General features: G+C 38.7%; 1 protein-coding gene across 1 annotated transcript; it reads left to right on the forward strand.

Annotated features, from left to right (window-relative positions):
* The first annotated feature begins 17,095 nt into the window (after positions 1-17,095).
* On the forward strand, positions 17,096-18,025 carry LOC128640558 (olfactory receptor 1019-like). Its single transcript, XM_053693028.1, has one exon. It carries the CDS (start codon positions 17,096-17,098, stop codon positions 18,023-18,025), a length of 930 nt encoding a protein of 309 aa, XP_053549003.1.
* Positions 18,026-22,152: the final 4,127 nt, after the last annotated feature.

Consider the following 22,152-nt stretch of genomic DNA (forward strand, 5'->3'; position numbering starts at 1 on the left):
TTTGTAACTTTGTAATTTTTAATTGTAGATTTAAATTATTTGAGCAGGATTAGGTGTTTAAATATATAATATAGTTAATTTAATTTGTAGTTTAATGTTATTTTAGTATAACAGTTATGGTAGATTCATTAATAGTTTAATGTAATTTAATGTAATTTTAGTATAATAGTTAGGGTAGATTAATTATTAGTTTAATATATTTTAATGTAATTTTAGTATAATTGTTAGGTTAGATTAATTAATAGTTTAATATAGTTTAATTTAAATCTACAGGTAAGTTTAAATTTATTATAAGATAGGGATGAGTTAATATTTAATGTAAAGTTAGCGGGTTGTTAGGTTTAGGGGTTAATAGGTTAATTTAGTTTATGGCGATGTGGGGGACTGGCAGTTTAGGGGTTAATAGGTTTAGTAAGTGGTAGTGATGTGGAAGGCCAGGGGTTTAGGGGCTAATAACTTTATTTAGCTTCGGTTGGCTCCGGGAGCAGCGAGATAGTGGTTAATACATTTATTTAGTTGCGGCGCTGTTGGGGAGTGGCGGGATAGGGGTTAATAACTTTATGTAGGTGGCGACGATGTCGGGGGCGGCAGATTAGGGGTGTTTAGACTCGGGGTATATGTTAGGGTGTTAGGTGTAAACATAACTTTTTTTTTTTATATAAATATTTCTTTTATTGAGATTCTTAGTACAGTTACAACCAAAAGTAATATAACACTGTATAACTGTAACATATAAAGTTCAGTAACTAACATACAGCTAACGCTTACATCCTAGTTTGCAAACCATAGGTTACAGTCTAATACATGGGTACTCATATATGCAAAACTGTTAATTGTTAAAGTCTATTGAGAATCTCATTTTCTAAATTACAAAGATAACATTGAATAATCAATGGTTAATGTGATGGTTCAGAATCCAACCAATTGATATAGGCACTAAGGAACAATAACAATGATAACCATAAGAAAAGGTATAACATAGTTTATAAAATTGGGAACATTTTCTTTGATATATTAACAAGGCAACCTGAATTTATCTGACACCTATAACTCCATCATGTATGAATATCTCAAAAGGGATGGAAGAGAAAACAAAATGAGACCATTTATTATGGATTATCTAAACGCTGGGGGAAAGAAGAAAAAAAAATTCTCCAAATATAGGGTTTTACACATCAATTGAAATGGTCCTCCTCGCCCTCCCCCCCCAGCCCATCCCGGCGTGAGTCCCATTTGGTCCAGATACTATAGTAAAGGTCTACTTTATTAAGCATCCTGAAAGCGTATAGCTCCATTTCCTTGATAAATTCCATAATAGCCACTATCTTAGAGAAGGAGGGTGGGGAGGTTTGCTTCCAATCTCTGGCTATCACCATTTTAGTGGCCACTAGTACATACATCATGAGGGCTCTATCCGTTTCACTAATGTTAGTCGCTCCATGATGAAGAAGGCCCAGGGAAGTAGACATTTGTACCGAGATGCCTACATCTTTGAGGGTTTGGAACACCAATCTCCATAAACCCCTGATCTTGGGGCATTCCCACCAAATGTGCAAATAAGTTCCTAAGTTTCCACAGTCTCTCCAACACAGGGGTGAGGAATTGTACAATTTATATAATGTGGTGGGGACTAAATGCCATTGAACAGTAACCTTATAATATACTTCCCACAATGTTGCACAATGTTAAAACTTCCTAGCAAACACTAGTTCTTGAAACCATCCCTCTGGGGTGGTCTCAACGTGTAGATCTCTATCCCAAGCCTGATATTGATTATGCTTAGTCAGAGTTGAAGGAGTTGTTAGAACACTATAATGAAAAGATAGGGAACCCTTAAGTGGTCTACCCAGCAACCACCTGTCCTTCCACTTAGAGGGTGCTCTCAATTTGCGACCATCTAGGCCCCAAGAGACAAGCAGGGCTCTTAGGCGAATGTATTCGAAATGCAGTGACTGGGGAAGAGAAAACTTCTCCATCGCAGAATGGAAGTCCATTTTTTTCCCCTCATGGTACAAAACCGAAATGGGAAGATCCGCAGTATCGGCCTGGGCTAGAGGTTCAATGATGAGTGTAAACAGGAGAGTGGACAACGGGGACCCCTGGCGAGTCTCATTAGTAATAGGAATTTTCTCTGACACGAATCCCTCTCCCCTAACTCGGGCTATAGGTTGAGAATACAACGCACGAATTGCCATGATAAACTGCTGAGGTAGACCAAAGGTCCTCAATACCTCCCATAAATAATCCCACCTGACCCTATCGAACGCCTTCTCGGCATCTAAGGACAGGGCCAGGAGGGGAATGTTTTGTCTTTTCTCTTCAAATAAAATTGACTGAATCCGTCACATATTATCTGGCCCCTCCCTGCCAGGCACAAACCCAACTTGATCTTTATGAATTATACTCAGGATTTCTCTTGCCAACCTATTTGCAAGTATCTTAGAATACAGTGTGATATCAGTATTGATAAGAGAGATGGGTCTGTAGCTCTGGCAGAGCTGGGGGTCCTTATCTGGCTTAAGAATAGTAACAATATCCGCTTGTAAGAATTCTTCCAAGATAATGCCGGAGGCAGCAAAATCATTAAAAGTCTTCAGCAATAAAGGACTGAGAATATCCATAAAGGTCTTAAAGAACTTTCTGGTAAATCCATCAGGACCCGGGGATTTTCCCAGTTTAACTTGTTTAATAACTTTCGTAAGTTCAGACATGAAGATAGAAGCTCTCAGTCGATCAGCCTGCTCCGAATCTAGCTCTGGAAGCCAAAATGCTTTTAGATATTCTCCACTACTAGAATTGTGACTGACCTATTCACACTGTGAGCTCTTCAAGTTATAAAGCGCAGCATAATAGGAGCGAAATGCCTCTCCAATAGCCTTAGGAGAATTAATATGGCATTTGTCCGTCCTAATTGCAGGAATGCACCTCTGTGCTTGCCTTTGTCGCAGCTTGCTTGCTAGTAAAGCACTTGCCTTATTGTTGTGAGAGTAGTACAACTGTTGAACCTACTAAGCATACGTTGGGTTTTCAAGAACTCTAGCTGTTTTATGTCTGCGCGAACGTTCTCAAGCTGCGCTAAACCCGAGGGAGGAGTATTTTTTTGAATAGTAGAGATGGATCTATATAGGCATACTAATTCTGCCATGGATTTACCCATGTTCTTACGTAGGGGTGAAGCCTGTTTCATGCAAAGGAGTCTGACAAAGGCCTTAAGGGAAGCCCAGACATACTGAATGGAGGTTTGGCCATTGTCATTGAGGGCTACAAATTCAGCTACTTGCGCCTTGAACTTCTGTTGGGCAACAGGATCTCTTATGAACCAGTCATCATATCTCCAAAGCGCACCTATATACTTAGTGGGAGCATTTAAAGTCATGGCCATGCAGTTAACTTTATGCTAGAGGTATACATTTAGCGTCTAGGATTCTACAAAGAAATGATCAATCCGGGAGAATGACCAATGTGGATTAGAATAGAACGTGAAGTCCCTATCAGTAGGCCTTAAAGCCCTCCAGACATCATATAGCCCATACTGGGACATTAGGGAACGGAAAGAGGCTAAAGAGCAGGTAACGCGGTTAGAAGCTTGGGATTTATTACTGGTTTTGTCCATGGCAGGGTTCCACACCAAATTAAAGTCTCCCCCCATAATCAGAGTGCCTTGCTTAATTTCCATAACTGGCTTGAGAATTTTTTTGAGAAACGGGATTTGACGGACATTAGGGGCATATATATTGGCCAACGTGTACATCTCACTGTTAATCTTACATATCGCCACTACAAATCGGGCCTCCGGATCTTGTTCAACATGGAGCGTCTGTGACATTATCTTTTATCAATATGGCGACCCCACGTGCCTTAGTTTGATAAGAAGAATCAAAGACTGTGGAGAAATTTTTCAGGGGGAATCTCATTGGAGAGGTCCAATGAGTTTCTTGCAGGAATGCTACATTTATTTTAAGCTTTCGGAGGTTCTGGAGCAGGAGGCTTCGTTTTGTTGGTGAATTAAGCCCCTGAACATTATGTGTGAGGACCGTGAGATCCATAATGGGAGAATCCGTGTAGTACTAGTGCCAGGAAGGAACAGGGGAGGAGGATAGAGAGGAGAAAATATATATATATATATATATATATATATATATATATATATATATACCCCCAGCGTTAATTAGATAGTAATAGGTTAAGATATTGTCCCTTATCGTGAGGTAAACTGGTATGACTAACTTCAGGGGGTAAACACCGCTTTACAGTAGTCTAACAAATATAGATGTAAAAAAGTGGCAAGTGATTACTAATAGGGGGAAAAAAAGGAAAAAAAGGGAAAAAAAAAGGGGGAAGGAGGGTGGGCTAGTGTGTCTAGTTTTTGTAGTGCGTGATATCAAAATCTTTTAGTAAATGGGAAATAGTAGCTCTTACTTGACTAGATGTACACAGTTGAGTACTAAGCGTGCACACACTGTATAAGGTGCATATAATAGAAGGAAAAATAAAACAATAGGAGTTAGGGGCATACGTACTACCCCCCAAATATATAACGGTAAAATTAAATGTGAAAAGGCAGGTGTGTCTACTAAAAGCCTGCTAGCAGGAACCCATATAAATATGGCATTGGGGAACATTGAATGAACTATAATCTTAACAGTAATCAAGACTTAAGATGGATAAAAGCTAATACAGTCTTCAGCAATCTAATTAAATGTACTATAAACATTTTCAAGTATAGACAGTAGATGAGGACCATTAAACAAATACAATCTCAAACAGTATAAATTGACAGCGAACAAATTCAATTGATAGCATAATATAGCACAGTTTCAGCAGTAGTAGTCTTGAGGTAGCTTCTCAATTATGCATACAATTATAACATGTAATTTTTAACCTATTGGCATAAAACTTTATGCAAAACTATAATAGAACTCAGGGAATGCCTAATATAGGTTTAACTATAAGCTATAAACTAGGGCCCTAAATTACATTTGGAATTAGCTGAGCTGCTAGAAACTTAGAAACATATAGGAACTCTTTAGTATACAATAGAAGAAAATAATAAAGTAAGTCTGAAATCTGGTAAAGGGGCCAATCTGGGTAACTAACATTCTCCAATATAGGATATAGAAAAAGAAAGAAGACATCCTGAAATAGTCCATAATGTCATGTCCATGGTCTATATCTGAGTCCCAAAACATGTTCTAAGCAATAAGAAACCTGCTAGCAAATGGGGAGAAAGAAACTGGTACAATTATACAAATAATGTGAAAAGGATGTACTCATCTGGTCTGCTGTCTGGAGGGGTCTTTTCTTCTCAAAGGTTCAGACGGACTTTCCGAAGTAGGACTCCATTCTTGCGCATTCACATTCAGAGGTTGGGAATGTGAATGCTCTTGTGGAATAGCTGTTGAAGATTGCAGGATATGCAACCCCTCCAGCATGTCCATTCCTTGTTTCAAGCTTGAGATGATGTAATTCTGCACATTGTGTTGGAAAAAGAGTTTCACAGGAAACTCCCATCTATACTTTATCTCCTGTTTTCTAAGGGCTTGTGTGATCAGCTGAAAACTTCTTCTCTTGGCCAATGTGTGTACAGACAAGTCCGGGAACCACTGTACTGTTTGGTGTGGTTCAGGCAAAGTCATGTTTGAGAAAGACGCCTTCAGCAATTTTTCTTTAAAGGAAAAGTAGTGGAAACGGACAATGACGTCACAAGGATGTTCAGTAGAAACGTTCCTCGGCTGCAGAGCTCTGTGGGCCCTATCAATTGTAGCATCCTGTACCTGAAAAGACCCCAACAAAACTTTGAAAAGGTCTCTAAGGTAATCAGGGAGGTCTTGGTTTGTGACAGACTCTGGAATACCTCTTAGTCGGAGATTATGTCTCCTCGATCTGTCTTCAAGGTCTGCCAATTTAGTTTCCCCATCTGCAATCTGTTCAGCAAGTGACTGAGAATAAGCTAACAGGTTAGAATGATCTGTAGAGAGGTCCTCATGTTTCCGTTCAAGTGTTTCCATTCTCTCTCCTAAAGAGGCGATGTCCCTCTTGAGATCCGCAACTGAAGATTTAATGTCTTGTCGTAAAGAGGCGTAATGCGAGTCCATTTTAGTAGACAGAGAGTTAATGAGCTCGATAACAGCAGAGTCCGTATGTGGATGAGCAGTATCTTGTAGGCTAGAAATTCCAATCACTCTATTAGGCATAGGGGAGTCTCGAGAGTCCTCATCCAAGAAGTCTCTATCCATCTGGAGCTTGTTATGGAAATGATCAGCTACAGTTCGCTTAGGTCCATCCTGGTGCTTAAGTTTCTTTCTCTGCGAGTGCGCCATCTTGTTAGAATGACAGTAAACATAACTTTTATTGTACCATAGGAATCAATGGGATATCGGGCAGCAGCGAACATAAGCTTTCGCTGCTGAGAATACATGCTCGTGCACGCTTTCCCCATAGACATCAATGGGGAGAGCGTATTAGAAAAAAAACTAACACCTGAAGCGCGGAATGGCGATTGCCGTAACGCAACACCATTGATGTCTATAGGGAAAAAAGTTAAGTTTAAACCGCCCCCGACATCACCAACACCTAAATAAAGTTATTAACCCCTAATCTGCCACCCCCAACATCGCCAACACCAAAATAAACTTATTAACCCCAAATCTGCCACTCCCAATATTGCCGCCACTATAATAAAGTTATTAACCCCTATTCTACCGCACCCCAACATCACCGCCACTATAATACAGATATTACCCCTATTCTGCTGCTCCCTGACATCGCCGCCACTAAATAAAGTTATTAACCCCTAAACCTCTGGCCTCCCACATCACCTCCACTAAATAAACCTATTAACTCCTAAACTGCCAGCCCCCCACATCGCAAAAACCCTAAATTAAACTATTAACCCCTAAACCTAACAACCCCCTAACTTTTAATTAAAATACAATGAGGCATATTTAAGAAATGTCTTGCGGACCTGATCCGACAATGTGGATCAGGTCCGCAAGACATCGCTGAATGCAGAGAGCAATACGCTCTCCGCATTTAACATTGCACCAGCAGCTCACAAGAGATGCTGGTGCAACGCCGCCCCCTGCAGACTCGCGGCCAATGGGCCGCCAGCAGGGAGCTGTCAATCAACCCGATCGTACTTGATCGGGTTGAATTGTTGTGATTCCTGTCTGCCTGCTCAGAGCAGGCGGACAGGGTTATGGAGCAGCGGTCTTTGTGACCGCTGCTTCATAACTGCTGTTTCTGGCGAGTCTTCAGACTTGCCAGAAACACGGGCCGTCAAGCTTGATAGATAGGCCCCAATATCTCTATCTTAAAATAAATAAAAACTTACTTGTGAAATTAAAAAAACTAATTTTAAACTAACAATTAACCTAACTCAACTATTAGACTAAAATTAAAATAACTACAAATTAAATAAACTAAATGACACATTAAAAGAAAACCTAACACTGCTAAAAAATGTATTCTAAAATTACAAAAAAAAAAAATACTAAATTAAAAAAATAACAAACACTAAATTACGAAAAATAACAAACGAAATTATTCCAAATAAAAACAATTACACCTAATCTAATAGCCGTATAAAAAATAAATAAATAAATAAATAAATTAAAAAAAAACCTAGCCTACAATAAACTACCAATAGCCCTTAAAAAGGCCTTTTGTAGGGCATTTCCCTAAAGAAATCAGCTCTTTTCCCTGTAAAATATTCAAAGGCTAAAATGGCTAAAACGCTTGCGGTATAGCTATACCAACAAGACTCGTAATGGCTGCATTACGGTTTTTACACTGAAATGGCCATTTTTTCAGTGTTAAAACCGGAACTCAAAACTCGTAATCTAGGTGAACAATTGTGAACAATATACCGTCTAGTATAATTTAGAGGAGTATACATATTTTTCCCATTAAGTCTATATAGTACTTTTTTCTCTTTTTACGGTTCCACACCACAACTCAAAGGAACAAGCGATATGAAAACAATAGTGTAATCCTATTAGTGAAGATTTAGATCTAAATTCCTTATGTAGGTTACTCACGTGGTTTAGAGCTCAATCATCACAGCATTTGTATGTTTGGCACATAACCAACTATACATCTGGTACTGCTTGTTAAACACTTTTTATTAAGATAAAGTAAAACCTCTTTTTACACATCAGTGGACACAATAAATAGTATTCAGGTTCATTACCAACCATCCACATACAGCACCTTTCAATAACAACAATGTTCCTTCACAAATGCCTTCAGAGTCAAAGGTATTCCTGACACTTGTTTAGCTTAATTTTCAATTATATAATTTTTGTACAGTCACCCGGTATTTAAATGTTCCAAAAAGTCCTTATTCGATACCCCCTCCTTGCTCTCAATTTTCTTGGTGCCATTCATAGTGTACCCAATATTAGACAAGATTTTAAAAGAAAGGCTGAAAATTGTCTTTCGCAAAGCTCCTAACCGTAAAGGAATACTGAACCCACATTTTTTTCTTGATTCAGATAGAGCATGCAATTTTAAGCAACTTTATAATGTACTCCTATTATAGATTCTTATTTGTTCTCTTGGTATCTTTACTTGAAAAAGCAGGAATGTAAGCTTATGAGCCAGCCCATCTTTCGTTCAGCACCTGGGTAGCGCTTGCTGTTTGGTGGCTAAATGTAGCCACAGAATATTTCATATTCCAATGTTCTTCACATAGAAGAGCATGTTCTATTTATTCATTAATACATATATCTACATATAGTTGATGGTATTTTGGAATAATATACGATACCTATTTATATAGATGATTATATATAGGTATAGATATACACTGTGCGGCCACTTTATTAGGTACAACTACCTAGTAGCGTGTTGAGCTTCCTTTTGCCTTCAATACAGCCTGAATTAATCTAGGCATTGATTCAACAAGATGTTGAAAATGTTGCTGAGGTATTGTGTACCATGCAGTTGTGAGTGTGTCACACAACTCCTGGAGATTTGATGGAGGTGTAGGAATTCAGTGAATAGCTCTTTCCAGATCATTCCAAAGATGTTCAATAGTTTTATGAACCAGGACTCAGCACTCAACAGCAGCAAAGAAAAGTCATTGTCATGTTCCAGAAACCATTCCATAGTCATGCTGGCTTTGTGTACCGGCGCATTATCCTGCTGGAAGTAATCATCTGCCTGAAGATAAACTGTTAACATGAAAGTATGCACTTGGACAGCAAAAATGTTTACGTATGTTGTGACATTTAGATGTGAATATAGGGGTATCAATGGATTTAATGTGTGCCACAAAAAACATTCCCCACACCATAACACCAAACACTACCACCTTGCACAGTTTTCAACAGAAATGACGGGTCCAGGGATTAATGATGTTTTCATCAAATTCAGAGCCTGCCATCAATATCATGCACTAGGAACTTTGACTCGTCAGACCAAGTGACCTTTTCCAGTCTTCTAAGGTCCAGTTCTGGTGTTGTTGTTCCCACAGTAAGCGTGCTCTCTTGTTCTTCTCTGATAACAACCGCACCCTGTAGCCCATCCGCAACAAGGTGCACCTATTGGTGGGCTGCGATATGTTTTTCTCTGCACCAAGCTTGAATTCTGATGTAATTTGCAAAATTGTGCTCACACAAGTCTAGCCTCTGACCTCTCTCATCAACAACCATTTTTTTTCCACAGAACTGCCACTGACTGTATGTTTTTGTTCAATGCACCATTCTCGATACTCCCTTGAAACTGTGGTATGTGAAAAGTTCAGGAGTACTGCATTTCAAATATGCTTTGTCCAGCACGTCTTGTACCTACTATCATGCCACGTTCAAAGTCTATTAGATCACTGCTCTTCCATATTCTCACTGTGGTTTGTACACTTAACTGATGGTAGAAAGGTTGTTCTGCTGTATTTATGCCAAAACTGTGGCCACGTGACATGCAACGTAGTGGAACGAACCATTTGTGTGCAAAGCAGGGCTGTACCTAATAAAGTGGCCTCACAGTGTATACAGATATATATATAGGAATGTCTATTTAGAAATAAGAAGAACATATTCTGCTATGTGCAGAACATATGGATGTGAAATATTTACAGTAAATACATAGTTAAAACTTTTATTAAATACACACATTTGATATCTGGCCCTTAAAATATATATAAAAAATTATATGTGGGATATGCAGTAAGTGTACACATGCAAACAATAAAAATAAACATATAGGGGGATATTTATCAAAGGTCTGGCAGACCCGTCCAACAGTACGGATCAGGTCCGCCAGACCTCGCTGAATGCGGAGAGCAATACGCTCTCCGTATTCAGCATTGCACCATCTTGTGAGCTGCTGGTGTAATGCCGCCCCCTGCAGATTCATGGCCAATCGACCGCCAGCAGGGGAGTGTCACTCAACCCGATAGTACTCAATCGGGTTAATTTTCGGCAATGTCTGTCCGCATGCTCAGAGCAGGTGGACAGGGTTATGGAGCAGTGGTCTTTAGACCACTACTTCATAACTACTGTTTATGGTGAGTCTGCAGGCGGAGCTTGATAAATGGGCCCCATAGATTGCTTCCAATCAAAATCAGTAAAAAAAATAAAAAATTATGAGATAGGACAGATCATTACATAGTAGATATGTAATATATATTTTACAGTGTTCTTGTGACCTGCAGTATATAGGGTGTACTACTCATCCTTTGAAAATGAGAATAGCGGAACATATATAAAATATTAAGAAGGGAAAGAAAAAACACCCATTGGCCCCTATTTAAGAAAGGTCTTGCGGACCTGATCTGACACTGCGGATCAGGTCCGCAAGACCTCGCTGAATGCGGAGAGCAATATACTCTCCGTATTTAGCATTGCACCAGCAGCTCACAAGAGCTGCTGGTGCAACGCCGCCCCCTGCAGACTCGCGGCCAATCGGCCGCCAGCAGGGGGTGTCAATCAACCCGATCGTACTCGATCGGGTTGATTTCTGGCGATCTCTGTCCGCCTGCTCAGAGCAGGCAAACAGGGTTATGGAGCAGCGGTCTGAAGACTCGCAAGAAACACGGGCCATCAAGCTCCTTTCGGAGCTTGATAGATAGGCCCCACTGTCTTTACTTTATAGAAGGAAATAGAACTGTAATTGAAACTGTTTTTATAGGAATAGCTAAAGTGACTACATACTGGCAGGGTGGGGACGCTTTAAATGCCCTGAATAAACTGGAGATGAAATATATTTCGAGCATGACAGTTTCATTCTAAAAAGGCTCAGTAGAGCTTCCTCAGGACATTACAAAAGTGTAATACAACTTATATTGTTTATGTTTACCATTATTTTTGCAATATTTTTATGTTCTGTGTAATATTGGAATTATGATGATAAAAAATTGATTGAATATTGATTTTTGATATTGTAAAGTAATTTTATGTTGTTTGATTGTGTTTTAGAATTAGAATTATGCAAGAGAATTCAATGTTAATTTCACCTTGAATTAAATTATAATTGATGATGGCATTTAAGATGGCCTACATATTGGATTGCCAAATTGATTGATAAAGAAAGAATTATACCAATGACGGACATTTCATAAGACTACAAATGTGGCGGATAATGTTGAGAAAAACTAAAAACATGGTGGCCACTTATCAGAAATGATAACTGGAAATGATGCAACCGGAAATGACCGGGACCGGAAATGTTGTCATGTGAACAGCAAACTGGAAGTAGGAAGAAGATTGTTCTGGATGCACTTTAAATGGCGCCAAGGAAATTGAGAGCAAGGAGGAACTATCCAATAAGTACTTTTTGGAACATTTAAATAGCGGGTGACTGTGCAAACCTTATATCTTTGTAAAAGTCTTTGAATTAGGAGAAACAAATGTCGAGAATATCTTTGACTCTGAGGGCTTTTTATGAAGGGACATTTTGGTTATTGAAAGGTGCTGGTCTAGCTCTACGTATTTGGTTGGTAATGAACCTGAATACCATTTATTGCGTCCACTGATGTGCCTGTAAAAAGAGTTTATTCTTCATCTTATTAAAAAAAAAATGTACCAAGCAGTACCGGATGTGTGGCTGGTTATGTGCCAAAAATAACAATGCTGTGATGATTGAGCTTATCTAAAAAGTTCTAAACCACGTGAGTAATGTCCCTAAGGAGTTTAAATCTAAATCTTCACTAATAGGATTACACTTGTTTCTATTTCTTTCGTCCCTTTGAGGTGTGGTGTGGAACCCTAAAAAGAGAGAAAAGACAGTTTAATGGTCATCATTATTATTTGTTATGTTGGTATTATAAAACGTTTTAGCAAAATCACTTGTCTCTCCTGAGTGGGAAGTTTATTTAAGTTTATTTTATAGATTCTGCTGAAACTTTTTACTCTTTCCAAAAAATGCTACTTGATATGTTCCAATCTCTCAAGAGGATCTTATTTACTGTACTTATAAATCAATCAGCACCTAGTTGCTTCTCTCACACTCCTTATTCTGACACTAAAAGGACCTTTTGTAATTATTCTTTATTCTGTACCAGATCTGCCAACATCAGTATAGGATGGGTAAGTGCAGAGAATGCTGATAATGATGTGTCTAACAGTGTGAGCACAATATATAACTATATAAGAAATTGTTTGTCTATATAAATGGATGTGCCACATATGTGCTACAATGAAACTATTACAATGAAATAATTACTAGATGTATATAGGTTGGTTTTCAGATTAAAATTTTTTTAAACTCTTTAATGCGCACACAATTTTCACATTATTAGTAGAACTTATTTAAAAAACGTAATTATGTTTAAATGAGATTTTTAGACATTTGTATTGGTTAGATATTTAGCATATACAAACTGTGAGTAAGCTAGAGAGATATAAATCTATGCTAGAGCATATTCTTTAAAGAACCCTATCTGTTCCTCATTTAGCAATATATCAATATTAGGAGTACCAGGGGCGTATTTTGGCCTAGGCAAACAAGGCACTTGCTAGGGCAGCAGATTGGAGGGGGCAGCACATATTTTGTGGCTATATTTATAAGAAGCTTACATTTATTTTATACATGTATATAATAAAATATTTTACCCAAGGAGCTTACATTCTAGGGGGTATAAGAAGACATTTGACAATCAAGCTTACAGTTTAGAAGTGACTCTGGACCTTTTAATTATGTAGCTGGCTATTGCCTTTGGTTCTGTTGGCTTTCACAAAACCTAAATAAGCCACTGAAGAGTACCATGTGCTTTTTTAGTAACTACCCATACATTTTATATATAGTTTAAAGTTGACAGAATATTCACTTTCAGAAAATACCTATTAAATTCCACAGCTTTTTTTTCATCAACTACAATTAAAAAAGTAAATTAGTTCAATATGTTTTAAGTAATTTGTGTGGTATTTATATATTTTATAACAAAGTGATAGAATCATTTTTACAGAAAACTGCAGAGGTGGAAGTTTTGAGACAAATCATGTGTATCATTGTCTGGAAAAATATTATTATTAAGTCTGATATTATGAATAGTCATTGAAAACATGTAAAGCGTGCATGTGAAGGATTAACCATTCCTATACTGGTAAACTTGCTTTTAATATTAGAGTTTGGGTTGTGTTTAAGATTTATTGCAAATTATAATGTTGATCTGGAGTCAGATCATGTTGTGATACTGAACAGCTAATTTAGGGGTCAATCACAATTTTTTAGAAAAATGTATCTAATGATATTTTACAAAATTGACAAATTAGAAGATGTAATAAAATAGAATTAGAATAGGTAAATAGACAAAACAGTGCCAACTGGGTTAGCATGACAGTTTAAATCATTTGAAAACATTTATTTATATGCAGTTTTTTAGTGCAGTGCTAAATTGCTGTTATGTACCAGGCATATACAACATAAACATGATCCAATGGCCCATATTTATAAAGGTCTGTCGGACCTGATCCGACAGTGTGGATCAGGTCCGACAGACCTCGCTGAACATGGCGAGCAATACGCTCGCCGTATTCAGCATTGCACCAGCAGCTCACAAGAGCTGCTGGTGAAACGCTGCCCCTGCAGACTCGCGGCCAATAGGCCGCCAGCAGGGGGGGTGTCAATCAACCCGATCGTACTCGATCGGGTTGATTTGCGGCGATGTCTGGCTCGCCAGAAACACGGGGCATCAAGCTCCATTCGGAGCTTGATAAATATGCCCCAATAAATGCAGTTATAGGTAATCAAAATCTGTTAAAGTGAATGTAAACTTTAATAAATTAAAGCCCAGGATCAAAAAATAATCATACAAACCGGGGGACTTTATTTCATTAAAGTTTACAAAGATGCTTATTGTTTAAAATTCTTGACTTTGTGTTATGGTAAAGATAATGTCAATCCTCCGCCCGCGGCTCCTGCTTTCTTTAGGAGATTGATGATGAATCCGGCTTCCTCCAATCGTTGTGTGTCCCCTTTTGTGTCCAGCTCGTGGGGCACGCAATGATTGGAGGAAACCGGATTGTCATTGATATGCTAATGTGAAAGCAGGAGCTGTTTACCCTAATGCAAAAGAAAGTATTTTAAAAAATAAGAGTCTTTGTAAAGTTTAATGAATTAAAGTGCCCTTGTTTTTAAGATTATTTTTTGATCATGGGCTTTAATTCATTGAATTTTACATTCACTTTAATACATGAACAGTAATAGGCATACAAATCACAGAATTCAACAGCAATTTGGACTATATGGTTACAACAATTTGGACAATGTGGTTGCAACAATTTGCACTATGGGCTCCATGTACGAAGCAGCGAAAGCTGCTCCGGAGCCTTTGCGGGCAGGTTCATTAGACCGCTGCTTCCTACACTCTACGCCACCTCTTAGGTGGCGAAGCAAAATCACCGAGAGCACGCTCGCTCTCTGTGATTGACAGCCCCTTCAGTCGCGTGATTGGTCGCGCGATTGATGGGGCAGGCATTACACACTCCGATGAGTGTGCAATGGTACATACGGGCAAGCGGAACAACAGATCCGCTGCCCATGTGTAGCGAAGGCGGGCGGACAGCTTTGCGAGTTAAGAAGGTGTCCGCCCGCAATTTAGTACATGGCGTCCTATGTGGTTATCACAACTCTATGGCTGCTGACCACATTATTTTCTACCTACAACCAGCCTTACTGGTGGTCACTTTCTGATCGTTTTATCAACTGAAGTAGAGATGTTAATGATACTGGGCATTAAAAGCTTATGTTACAGGAATATTTTCAGATGAAGACATTTCTGACAGTACTGGGCTTGAATCTTTTGAAAAATAATTCCAAAATAAGATGCATAAGTATAGATCTTACGTTATTCACTACAGCTGAGCCAGAACTTTGCTGAAATCACTTTTGTGAACATTGGGGCACAGTGGGATTGGTGGATTTACTCTAATACACCTGTATGATTTTTTAGGGCTAATCTATATCTATCATCAATCTATCTATCTATCTATCTATTTATCTGTCTATTTATCTATATATCTAATTATCTATCTTTCTATCTAGCATCTATCTATCTATCTATTTATCTGTCTATTTATCTATATATATAATTATCTATCTTTCTATCTAGCATCTATCTATCTATCTATCTATCTATTTATCTGTCTATTTATCTATATATATAATTATCTATCTTTCTATTTAGCATCTTTCTATCTATTTATCTGTCTATTTATCTATATATATAATTATCTATCTAGTATCTATCTATCTGTCTGTCTATCTATCTATCTATCTATCTATCTATCTATTATCTATCTATATATCTATTATCTAACTATCTATCTATATATGTATCTATCTATTTATCATCTATTTATTTATCTATCTATCTTTCTATCATCTATCTCTTTCTGTGTGTTTTTGTATGTTTGTGTGTGTTTGTGAGAGAGAGAGAGAGAGAGAGAGAGCAGAGAGAGAGAGGGAGCGAGAGAAAGAAAGAGAGAGAGAGAGAGAGAGAGAGAGAGAGAGAGAGAGAAAAAGGAAGTGAGAGTGAGATAGAAGAGAGAGAGAGAGAAAGTGAGAGAGAAAGAGAGAAAGAGAGAGAGAGAGAGAGAGAGAGAGAGAGAGAGAGAGAGAGAGAGAGAGAGAGAGAGAGAGAGGGAGAGGGAGAAAGATAAAAAAATAGAGATAGCGAAAGAGAAAGGAAGTGAGAGTGAGAGAGAAGAGAGAGAGAGAGAGAAAGAGAGAGAGAAAAAGAGAGAGAGACAGAGAGAGAGAGAGAGAAAGGAAAAGAGAGAGAGAAAGAAAGAAAGAGAGAGAGAGAAAGAGAAAGGAAGTTAGAGTGAGTGAGAGAGAAGAGAGAGAGAGAAAAAGAGAGAGAGAGAGAGAGAAAGGAAGAGAGAGAGAGAAAGAGATAGAGAGAGAAAACGAGAGAGAGATAAAAAGAGAGAGTGAGAGAGAGATAAAGGGTCCTATCTATCAAGCTCCGAATGGAGCAGCGGTCACAAAGAGCTCAGAGCAGGCGGATAGGAATCACTGGAATTCAACCCGATCGAGTACGATCGGGTTGATTGACACCCCCTGCTGGCGGCCCATTAGCTGCGAGTCTGCAGGGGACGGAGTTGCACCAGTGGCTCTTGTGAGCTTCTGGTGCAATGCTGAATACGGAGAGCGTATTGCTCTCCACATTCAGCGATATCTTGCGGACCTGATCCGCACTGTCGGATCAGGTCCGCAAGACATTTGATAAATAGGCCCCAAAAAGAGAAAGAAAAAGAGAGAGAGAAAGAAAGAGAGAGAGAGAGAGATAAATAGAGAGAGAGGGAGAGTGAGAGAGAGAGAGAGATATCTAGCTTTGTGTTGGGGTTTGAATATTTGATTACTTGAGGGTTGACCACAACCCTTTTGAAAAAAGAATCTACAAACCATCAGCTTTAATTTCTAAAGGAATTTGAGTGACACCGTATGTATTGTAATTTGTGTGTGTAGCTATGCATATGCATCTATGTATTTTCTGTTGTTTTTTTCTTGGGTAGGGGTTGTATATTAATAGTTAAAAAAAAATCACATGTGAAATTATTATTGTCTATGTTTGTGGGTATTTCTTTTCACATTTTCCTGATATATTGATATGTAATATTTCTCATCAATACAGAATACAAGATCACACACAATGATATCATTTAATCATCCCAATGTGAGCGAATTTAAAATCCAAGGATTTACTGACATCCCTGAACTTAAGCTACCGCTTTTCTTCTTGTTCCTTCTCTTTTACCTCATCATTATATTTGGCAACATGGTAATTTTCGCAGCAATTTTCTATGAGAGTCATCTTCACACCCCTATGTATTTATTTTTAATGAACTTGTCTATAAATGACATCTCATTAACCTCAACAGTTCTACCTAATATGTTACAAAATCTCATCACACGCCATAAGGACATATCGTTCGCCGGCTGCTTGGTTCAGATGTATATTTACACATCTTTGCTCTGCAGTGAGGTCCTCCTTTTGGCAGCTATGGCGTATGATCGCTATGTGGCCATCTGCCAGCCTCTTCATTATGTTCTTCTTATGAGCCTAAGACATTGTGCTTATTTCATAGTGGCCTCATGGACCATTGGATTTGTGACCATTGCAGGATATCCTATCCTTATATCTAAGCTACCATTTTGTGCTTCATATCTTATTAACCATGTTTTTTGTGACTTGAGCCCACTGATAAAGCTGTCATGTGGACCTGCATTTAATGTTGAACTGTTGACCTATATTGAAGGGACACTTGTGGGATTTAGTTGCTTTTTATTTATATTGCTTTCTTATATTTGTATTATTTCTTCCATTCTCAAACTCAAATCATCAGAAGGTAGAAAAAAAGCATTCTCTACCTGTGCCTCACACCTCACCTGTGTCACTATGTATTACGGGACAATAATCAGTCTGCACATGAGACCCTCTTCAAACTATTCACCAATCTTGGACAAATATTTTTCACTTATAAATATTATTCTGGTTCCTATGCTAAATCCTGTAATTTATAGTTTTAAAAATCAGGAGGTTATAAATGCTCTAATAAAACTAAAACAAATACACATTTAGAAAAATAAATAGGGGCTAGATTACGAGTGGATCGCTAGTTATCGTTCACGCTCTAGTGCTAACTACAATCGACTTTGGATTTTTGCACAGAAGTTAAATGTAAAACGTTTTTGCTCGCATGCTAACCCTATTCCGCAAAAGCTGAAGTTACAATATCGCAATCACAATAACGTATTCCCTCATAGACTTCAATGGTGCGTGAAAAGTGTGTGTGTGTGGTGGGGGGACTCACACCCTACTCACACGCAAATTCCAATTTTCTTCACATAGCAGACATTGGCCTAGATTTAGAGTTCGGCGGTAGCCGTGAAAACCAGCGTTAGAGGCTCCTAACGCTGGTTTTGGCCGCCCGCTGGTATTTGGAGTCAGTGATTAAAGGGTCTAACGCTCACTCTTCAGCCGCGACTTTTCCATACCGCAGATCCCCTTACGTCAATTGCGTATCCTATCTTTTCAATGGGATCTTCCTAACGCCGGTATTTAGAGTCGTTTCTGAAGTGAGCGTTAGAGCTCTAACGACAAAACTCCAGCCGCCTGAAAATAGCAGGAGTTAAGAGCTTTCTGGGCTAACGCCGGTTCATAAAGCTCTTAACTACTGTACCCTAAAGTACACTAACACCCATAAACTACCTATGTACCCCTAAACCGAGCTCCCCCTACATCGCCGCCACTCGATTAAAATTTTTTAACCCCTAATCTGCCGACCGCCACCTACGTTATACTTATGTACCCCTAATCTGCTGCCCCTAACCCCGCCGACCCCTGTATTACATTTATTAACCCCTAACCTGCCCCCCACAACATCGCCGCCAGCTACTTACAATAATTAACCCCTAATCTTCCGACCGCAAAGCGCCGCCACCTACGTTATCCTTATGTACCCCTAATCTGCTGCCCCTAACACCGCCGACCCCTATATTACATTTATTAGCCCCTAATCTGCCCCCCTCAACGTCACCGACACCTGCCTACACTTATTAACCCCTAATCTGCCGAGCGGACCTGAGCGCTACTATAATAAATGTATTAACCCCTAATCCGCCTCACTAACCCTATAATAAATAGTATTAACCCCTAATCTGCCCTCCCTAACATCGTCGACACCTAACTTCAATTATTAACCCCTAATCTGACGACCGGAGCTCACCGCTACTATAATAAATGGATTAACCCCTAAAGCTAAGTCTAACCCTAACACTAACACCCCCCTAAGTTAAATATAATTTAAATCTAACGAAATTAATTAACTCTTATTAAATAAATTATTCCTATTTAAAGCTAAATACTTACCTGTAAATACATCCTAATATAGCTACAATATAAATTATAATTATATTATAGCTATTTTAGGATTAATATTTATTTTACAGGTAACTTTGTATTTATTTTAACCAGGTACAATAGCTATTAAATAGTTACCTAGTTAAAATAATAACAAATTTACCTGTAAAATAAATCCTAACCTAAGATATAATTAAACCTAACACTACCCTATCAATAAATTAATTAAATAAACTACCTACAATTACCTACAATTAACCTAACACTACACTATCAATAAATTAATTAAACACAATTCCTACAAATAAATACAATTAAATAAACTAGCTAAAGTACAAAAAATAAAAAAGAACTAAGTTACAAAAAATAAAAAAATATTTACAAACATCAGAAAATTATTACAACAATTTTAAACTAATTACACCTACTCTAAGCCCCCTAATAAAATAACAAAGACCCCCAAAATAAAAAATTCCCTACCCTATTCTAAATTAAAAAAGTTAAAAGCTCTTTTACCTTACCAGCCCTGAACAGGGCCCTTTGCGGGGCATGCCCCAAGAATTTCAGCTCTTTTGCCTGTAAAAAAAACACATACAATACCCCCCCCCCAACATTACAACCCACCACCCACATACCCCTAATCTAACCCAAACCCCCCTTAAATAAACCTAACACTAAGCCCCTGAAGATCTTCCTACCTTGTCTTCACCATCCAGGTATCACCGATCCGTCCTGGCTCCAACATCTTCATCCAACCCAAGCGGGGGTTGGCGATCCATCATCCGGTGGCTGAAGAGGTCCAGAAGAGGCTCCAAAGTCTTCCTCCTATCCGGCAAGAAGAGGACATCCGGACCGGCAAACATCTTCTCCAAGCGGCATCTTCGATCTTCTTGCATCCGGTGCGGAGCGGGTCCATCTTGAAGCAGGCGACGCGGATCCATCCTCTTCTTCCGTTGTCTCCCGACGAATGACGGTTCCTTTAAGGGACGTCATCCAAGATGGCGTCCCTTGAATTCCGATTGGCTGATAGGATTCTATCAGCCAATCGGAATTAAGGTAGGAATATTCTGATTGGCTGATGGAATCAGCCAATCAGAATCAAGTTCAATCCGATTGGCTGATCCAATCAGCCAATCAGATTGAGCTCGCATTCTATTGGCTGTTCCGATCAGCCAATAGAATGCGAGCTCAATCTGATTGGCTGATTGGATCAGCCAATAGGATTGAACTTGATTCTGATTGGCTGATTCCATCAGCCAATCAGAATATTCCTACCTTAATTCCGATTGGCTGATAGAATCCTATCAGCCAATCGGAATTCAAGGGACGCCATCTTGGATGACGTCCCTTAAAGGAACCGTCATTCGTCGGGAGACAACGGAAGAAGAGGATGGATCCGCGTCGCCTGCTTCAAGATGGACCCGCTCCGCACCGGATGCAAGAAGATCGAAGATGCCGCTTGGAGAAGATGTTTGCCGGTCCGGATGTCCTCTTCTTGCCGGATAGGAGGAAGACTTTGGAGCCTCTTCTGGACCTCTTCAGCCACCGGATGATGGATCGCCAACCCCCGCTTGGGTTGGATGAAGATGTTGGAGCCAGGACGGATCGGTGATACCTGGATGGTGAAGACAAGGTAGGAAGATCTTCAGGGGCTTAGTGTTAGGTTTATTTAAGGGGGGTTTGGGTTAGATTAGGGGTATGTGGGTGGTGGGTTGTAATGTTGGGGGGGGGTATTGTATGTGTTTTTTTTACAGGCAAAAGAGCTGAAATTCTTGGGGCATGCCCCGCAAAGGGCCCTGTTCAGGGCTGGTAAGGTAAAAGAGCTTTTAACTTTTTTAATTTAGAATAGGGTAGGGAATTTTTTATTTTGGGGGTCTTTGTTATTTTATTAGGGGGCTTAGAGTAGGTGTAATTAGTTTAAAATTGTTGTAATAATTTTCTGATGTTTGTAAATATTTTTTTATTTTTTGTAACTTAGTTCTTTTTTATTTTTTGTACTTTAGCTAGTTTATTTAATTGTATTTATTTGTAGGAATTGTGTTTAATTAATTTATTGATAGTGTAGTGTTAGGTTAATTGTAGGTAATTGTAGGTAGTTTATTTAATTAATTTATTTATAGTGTAGTGTTAGGTTTAATTATAACTTAGGTTAGGACTTATTTTACAGGTAATTTTGTTATTATTTTAACTAGGTAACTATTAAATAGTTCTTAACTATTTAATAGCTATTGTACCTGGTTAAAATAATTACAAAGTTGCCTGTAAAATAAATATTAATCCTAAAATAGCTATAATATAATTATAATTTATATTGTAGCTATATTAGGATTTATTTTACAGGTAAGTATTTAGCTTTAAATAGGAATAAGTTATTTAATAAGAGTTAATTAATTTCGTTAGATGTAAATTATATTTAAGTTAGGGGGGTGTTAGGGTTAGACTTAGCTTTAGGGGTTAATCCATTTATTATAGTAGCGATGAGCTCCGGTCGTCAGATTAGGGGTTAATAATTGAAGTTAGGTGTCGGCGATGTTAGGGAGGGCAGATTAGGGGTTAATACTATTTATGATAGGGTTAGTGAGGCGGGTTAGGGGTTAATAACTTTATTATAGTAGCGGTGCGGTCCGCTCGGCAGATTAGGGGTTAATAAGTGTAGGCAGGTGTCGGCGACGTTGTGGGGGGCAGATTAGGGGTTAATAAATATAATATAGGGGTCGGCGATGTTAGGGCAGCAGATTAGGGGTACATAGGGATAACGTAGGTTGCGGCGGTTTACGGAGCGGCAGATTAGGGGTTAAAAAAAATATGCAGGGGTCAGCGATAGCGGGAGCGGCAGATTAGGGGTT

This window comes from Bombina bombina, chromosome 9 (assembly GCF_027579735.1).
Source record: "Bombina bombina isolate aBomBom1 chromosome 9, aBomBom1.pri, whole genome shotgun sequence".
NCBI classification, from domain to species: Eukaryota; Metazoa; Chordata; class Amphibia; order Anura; family Bombinatoridae; genus Bombina; species Bombina bombina.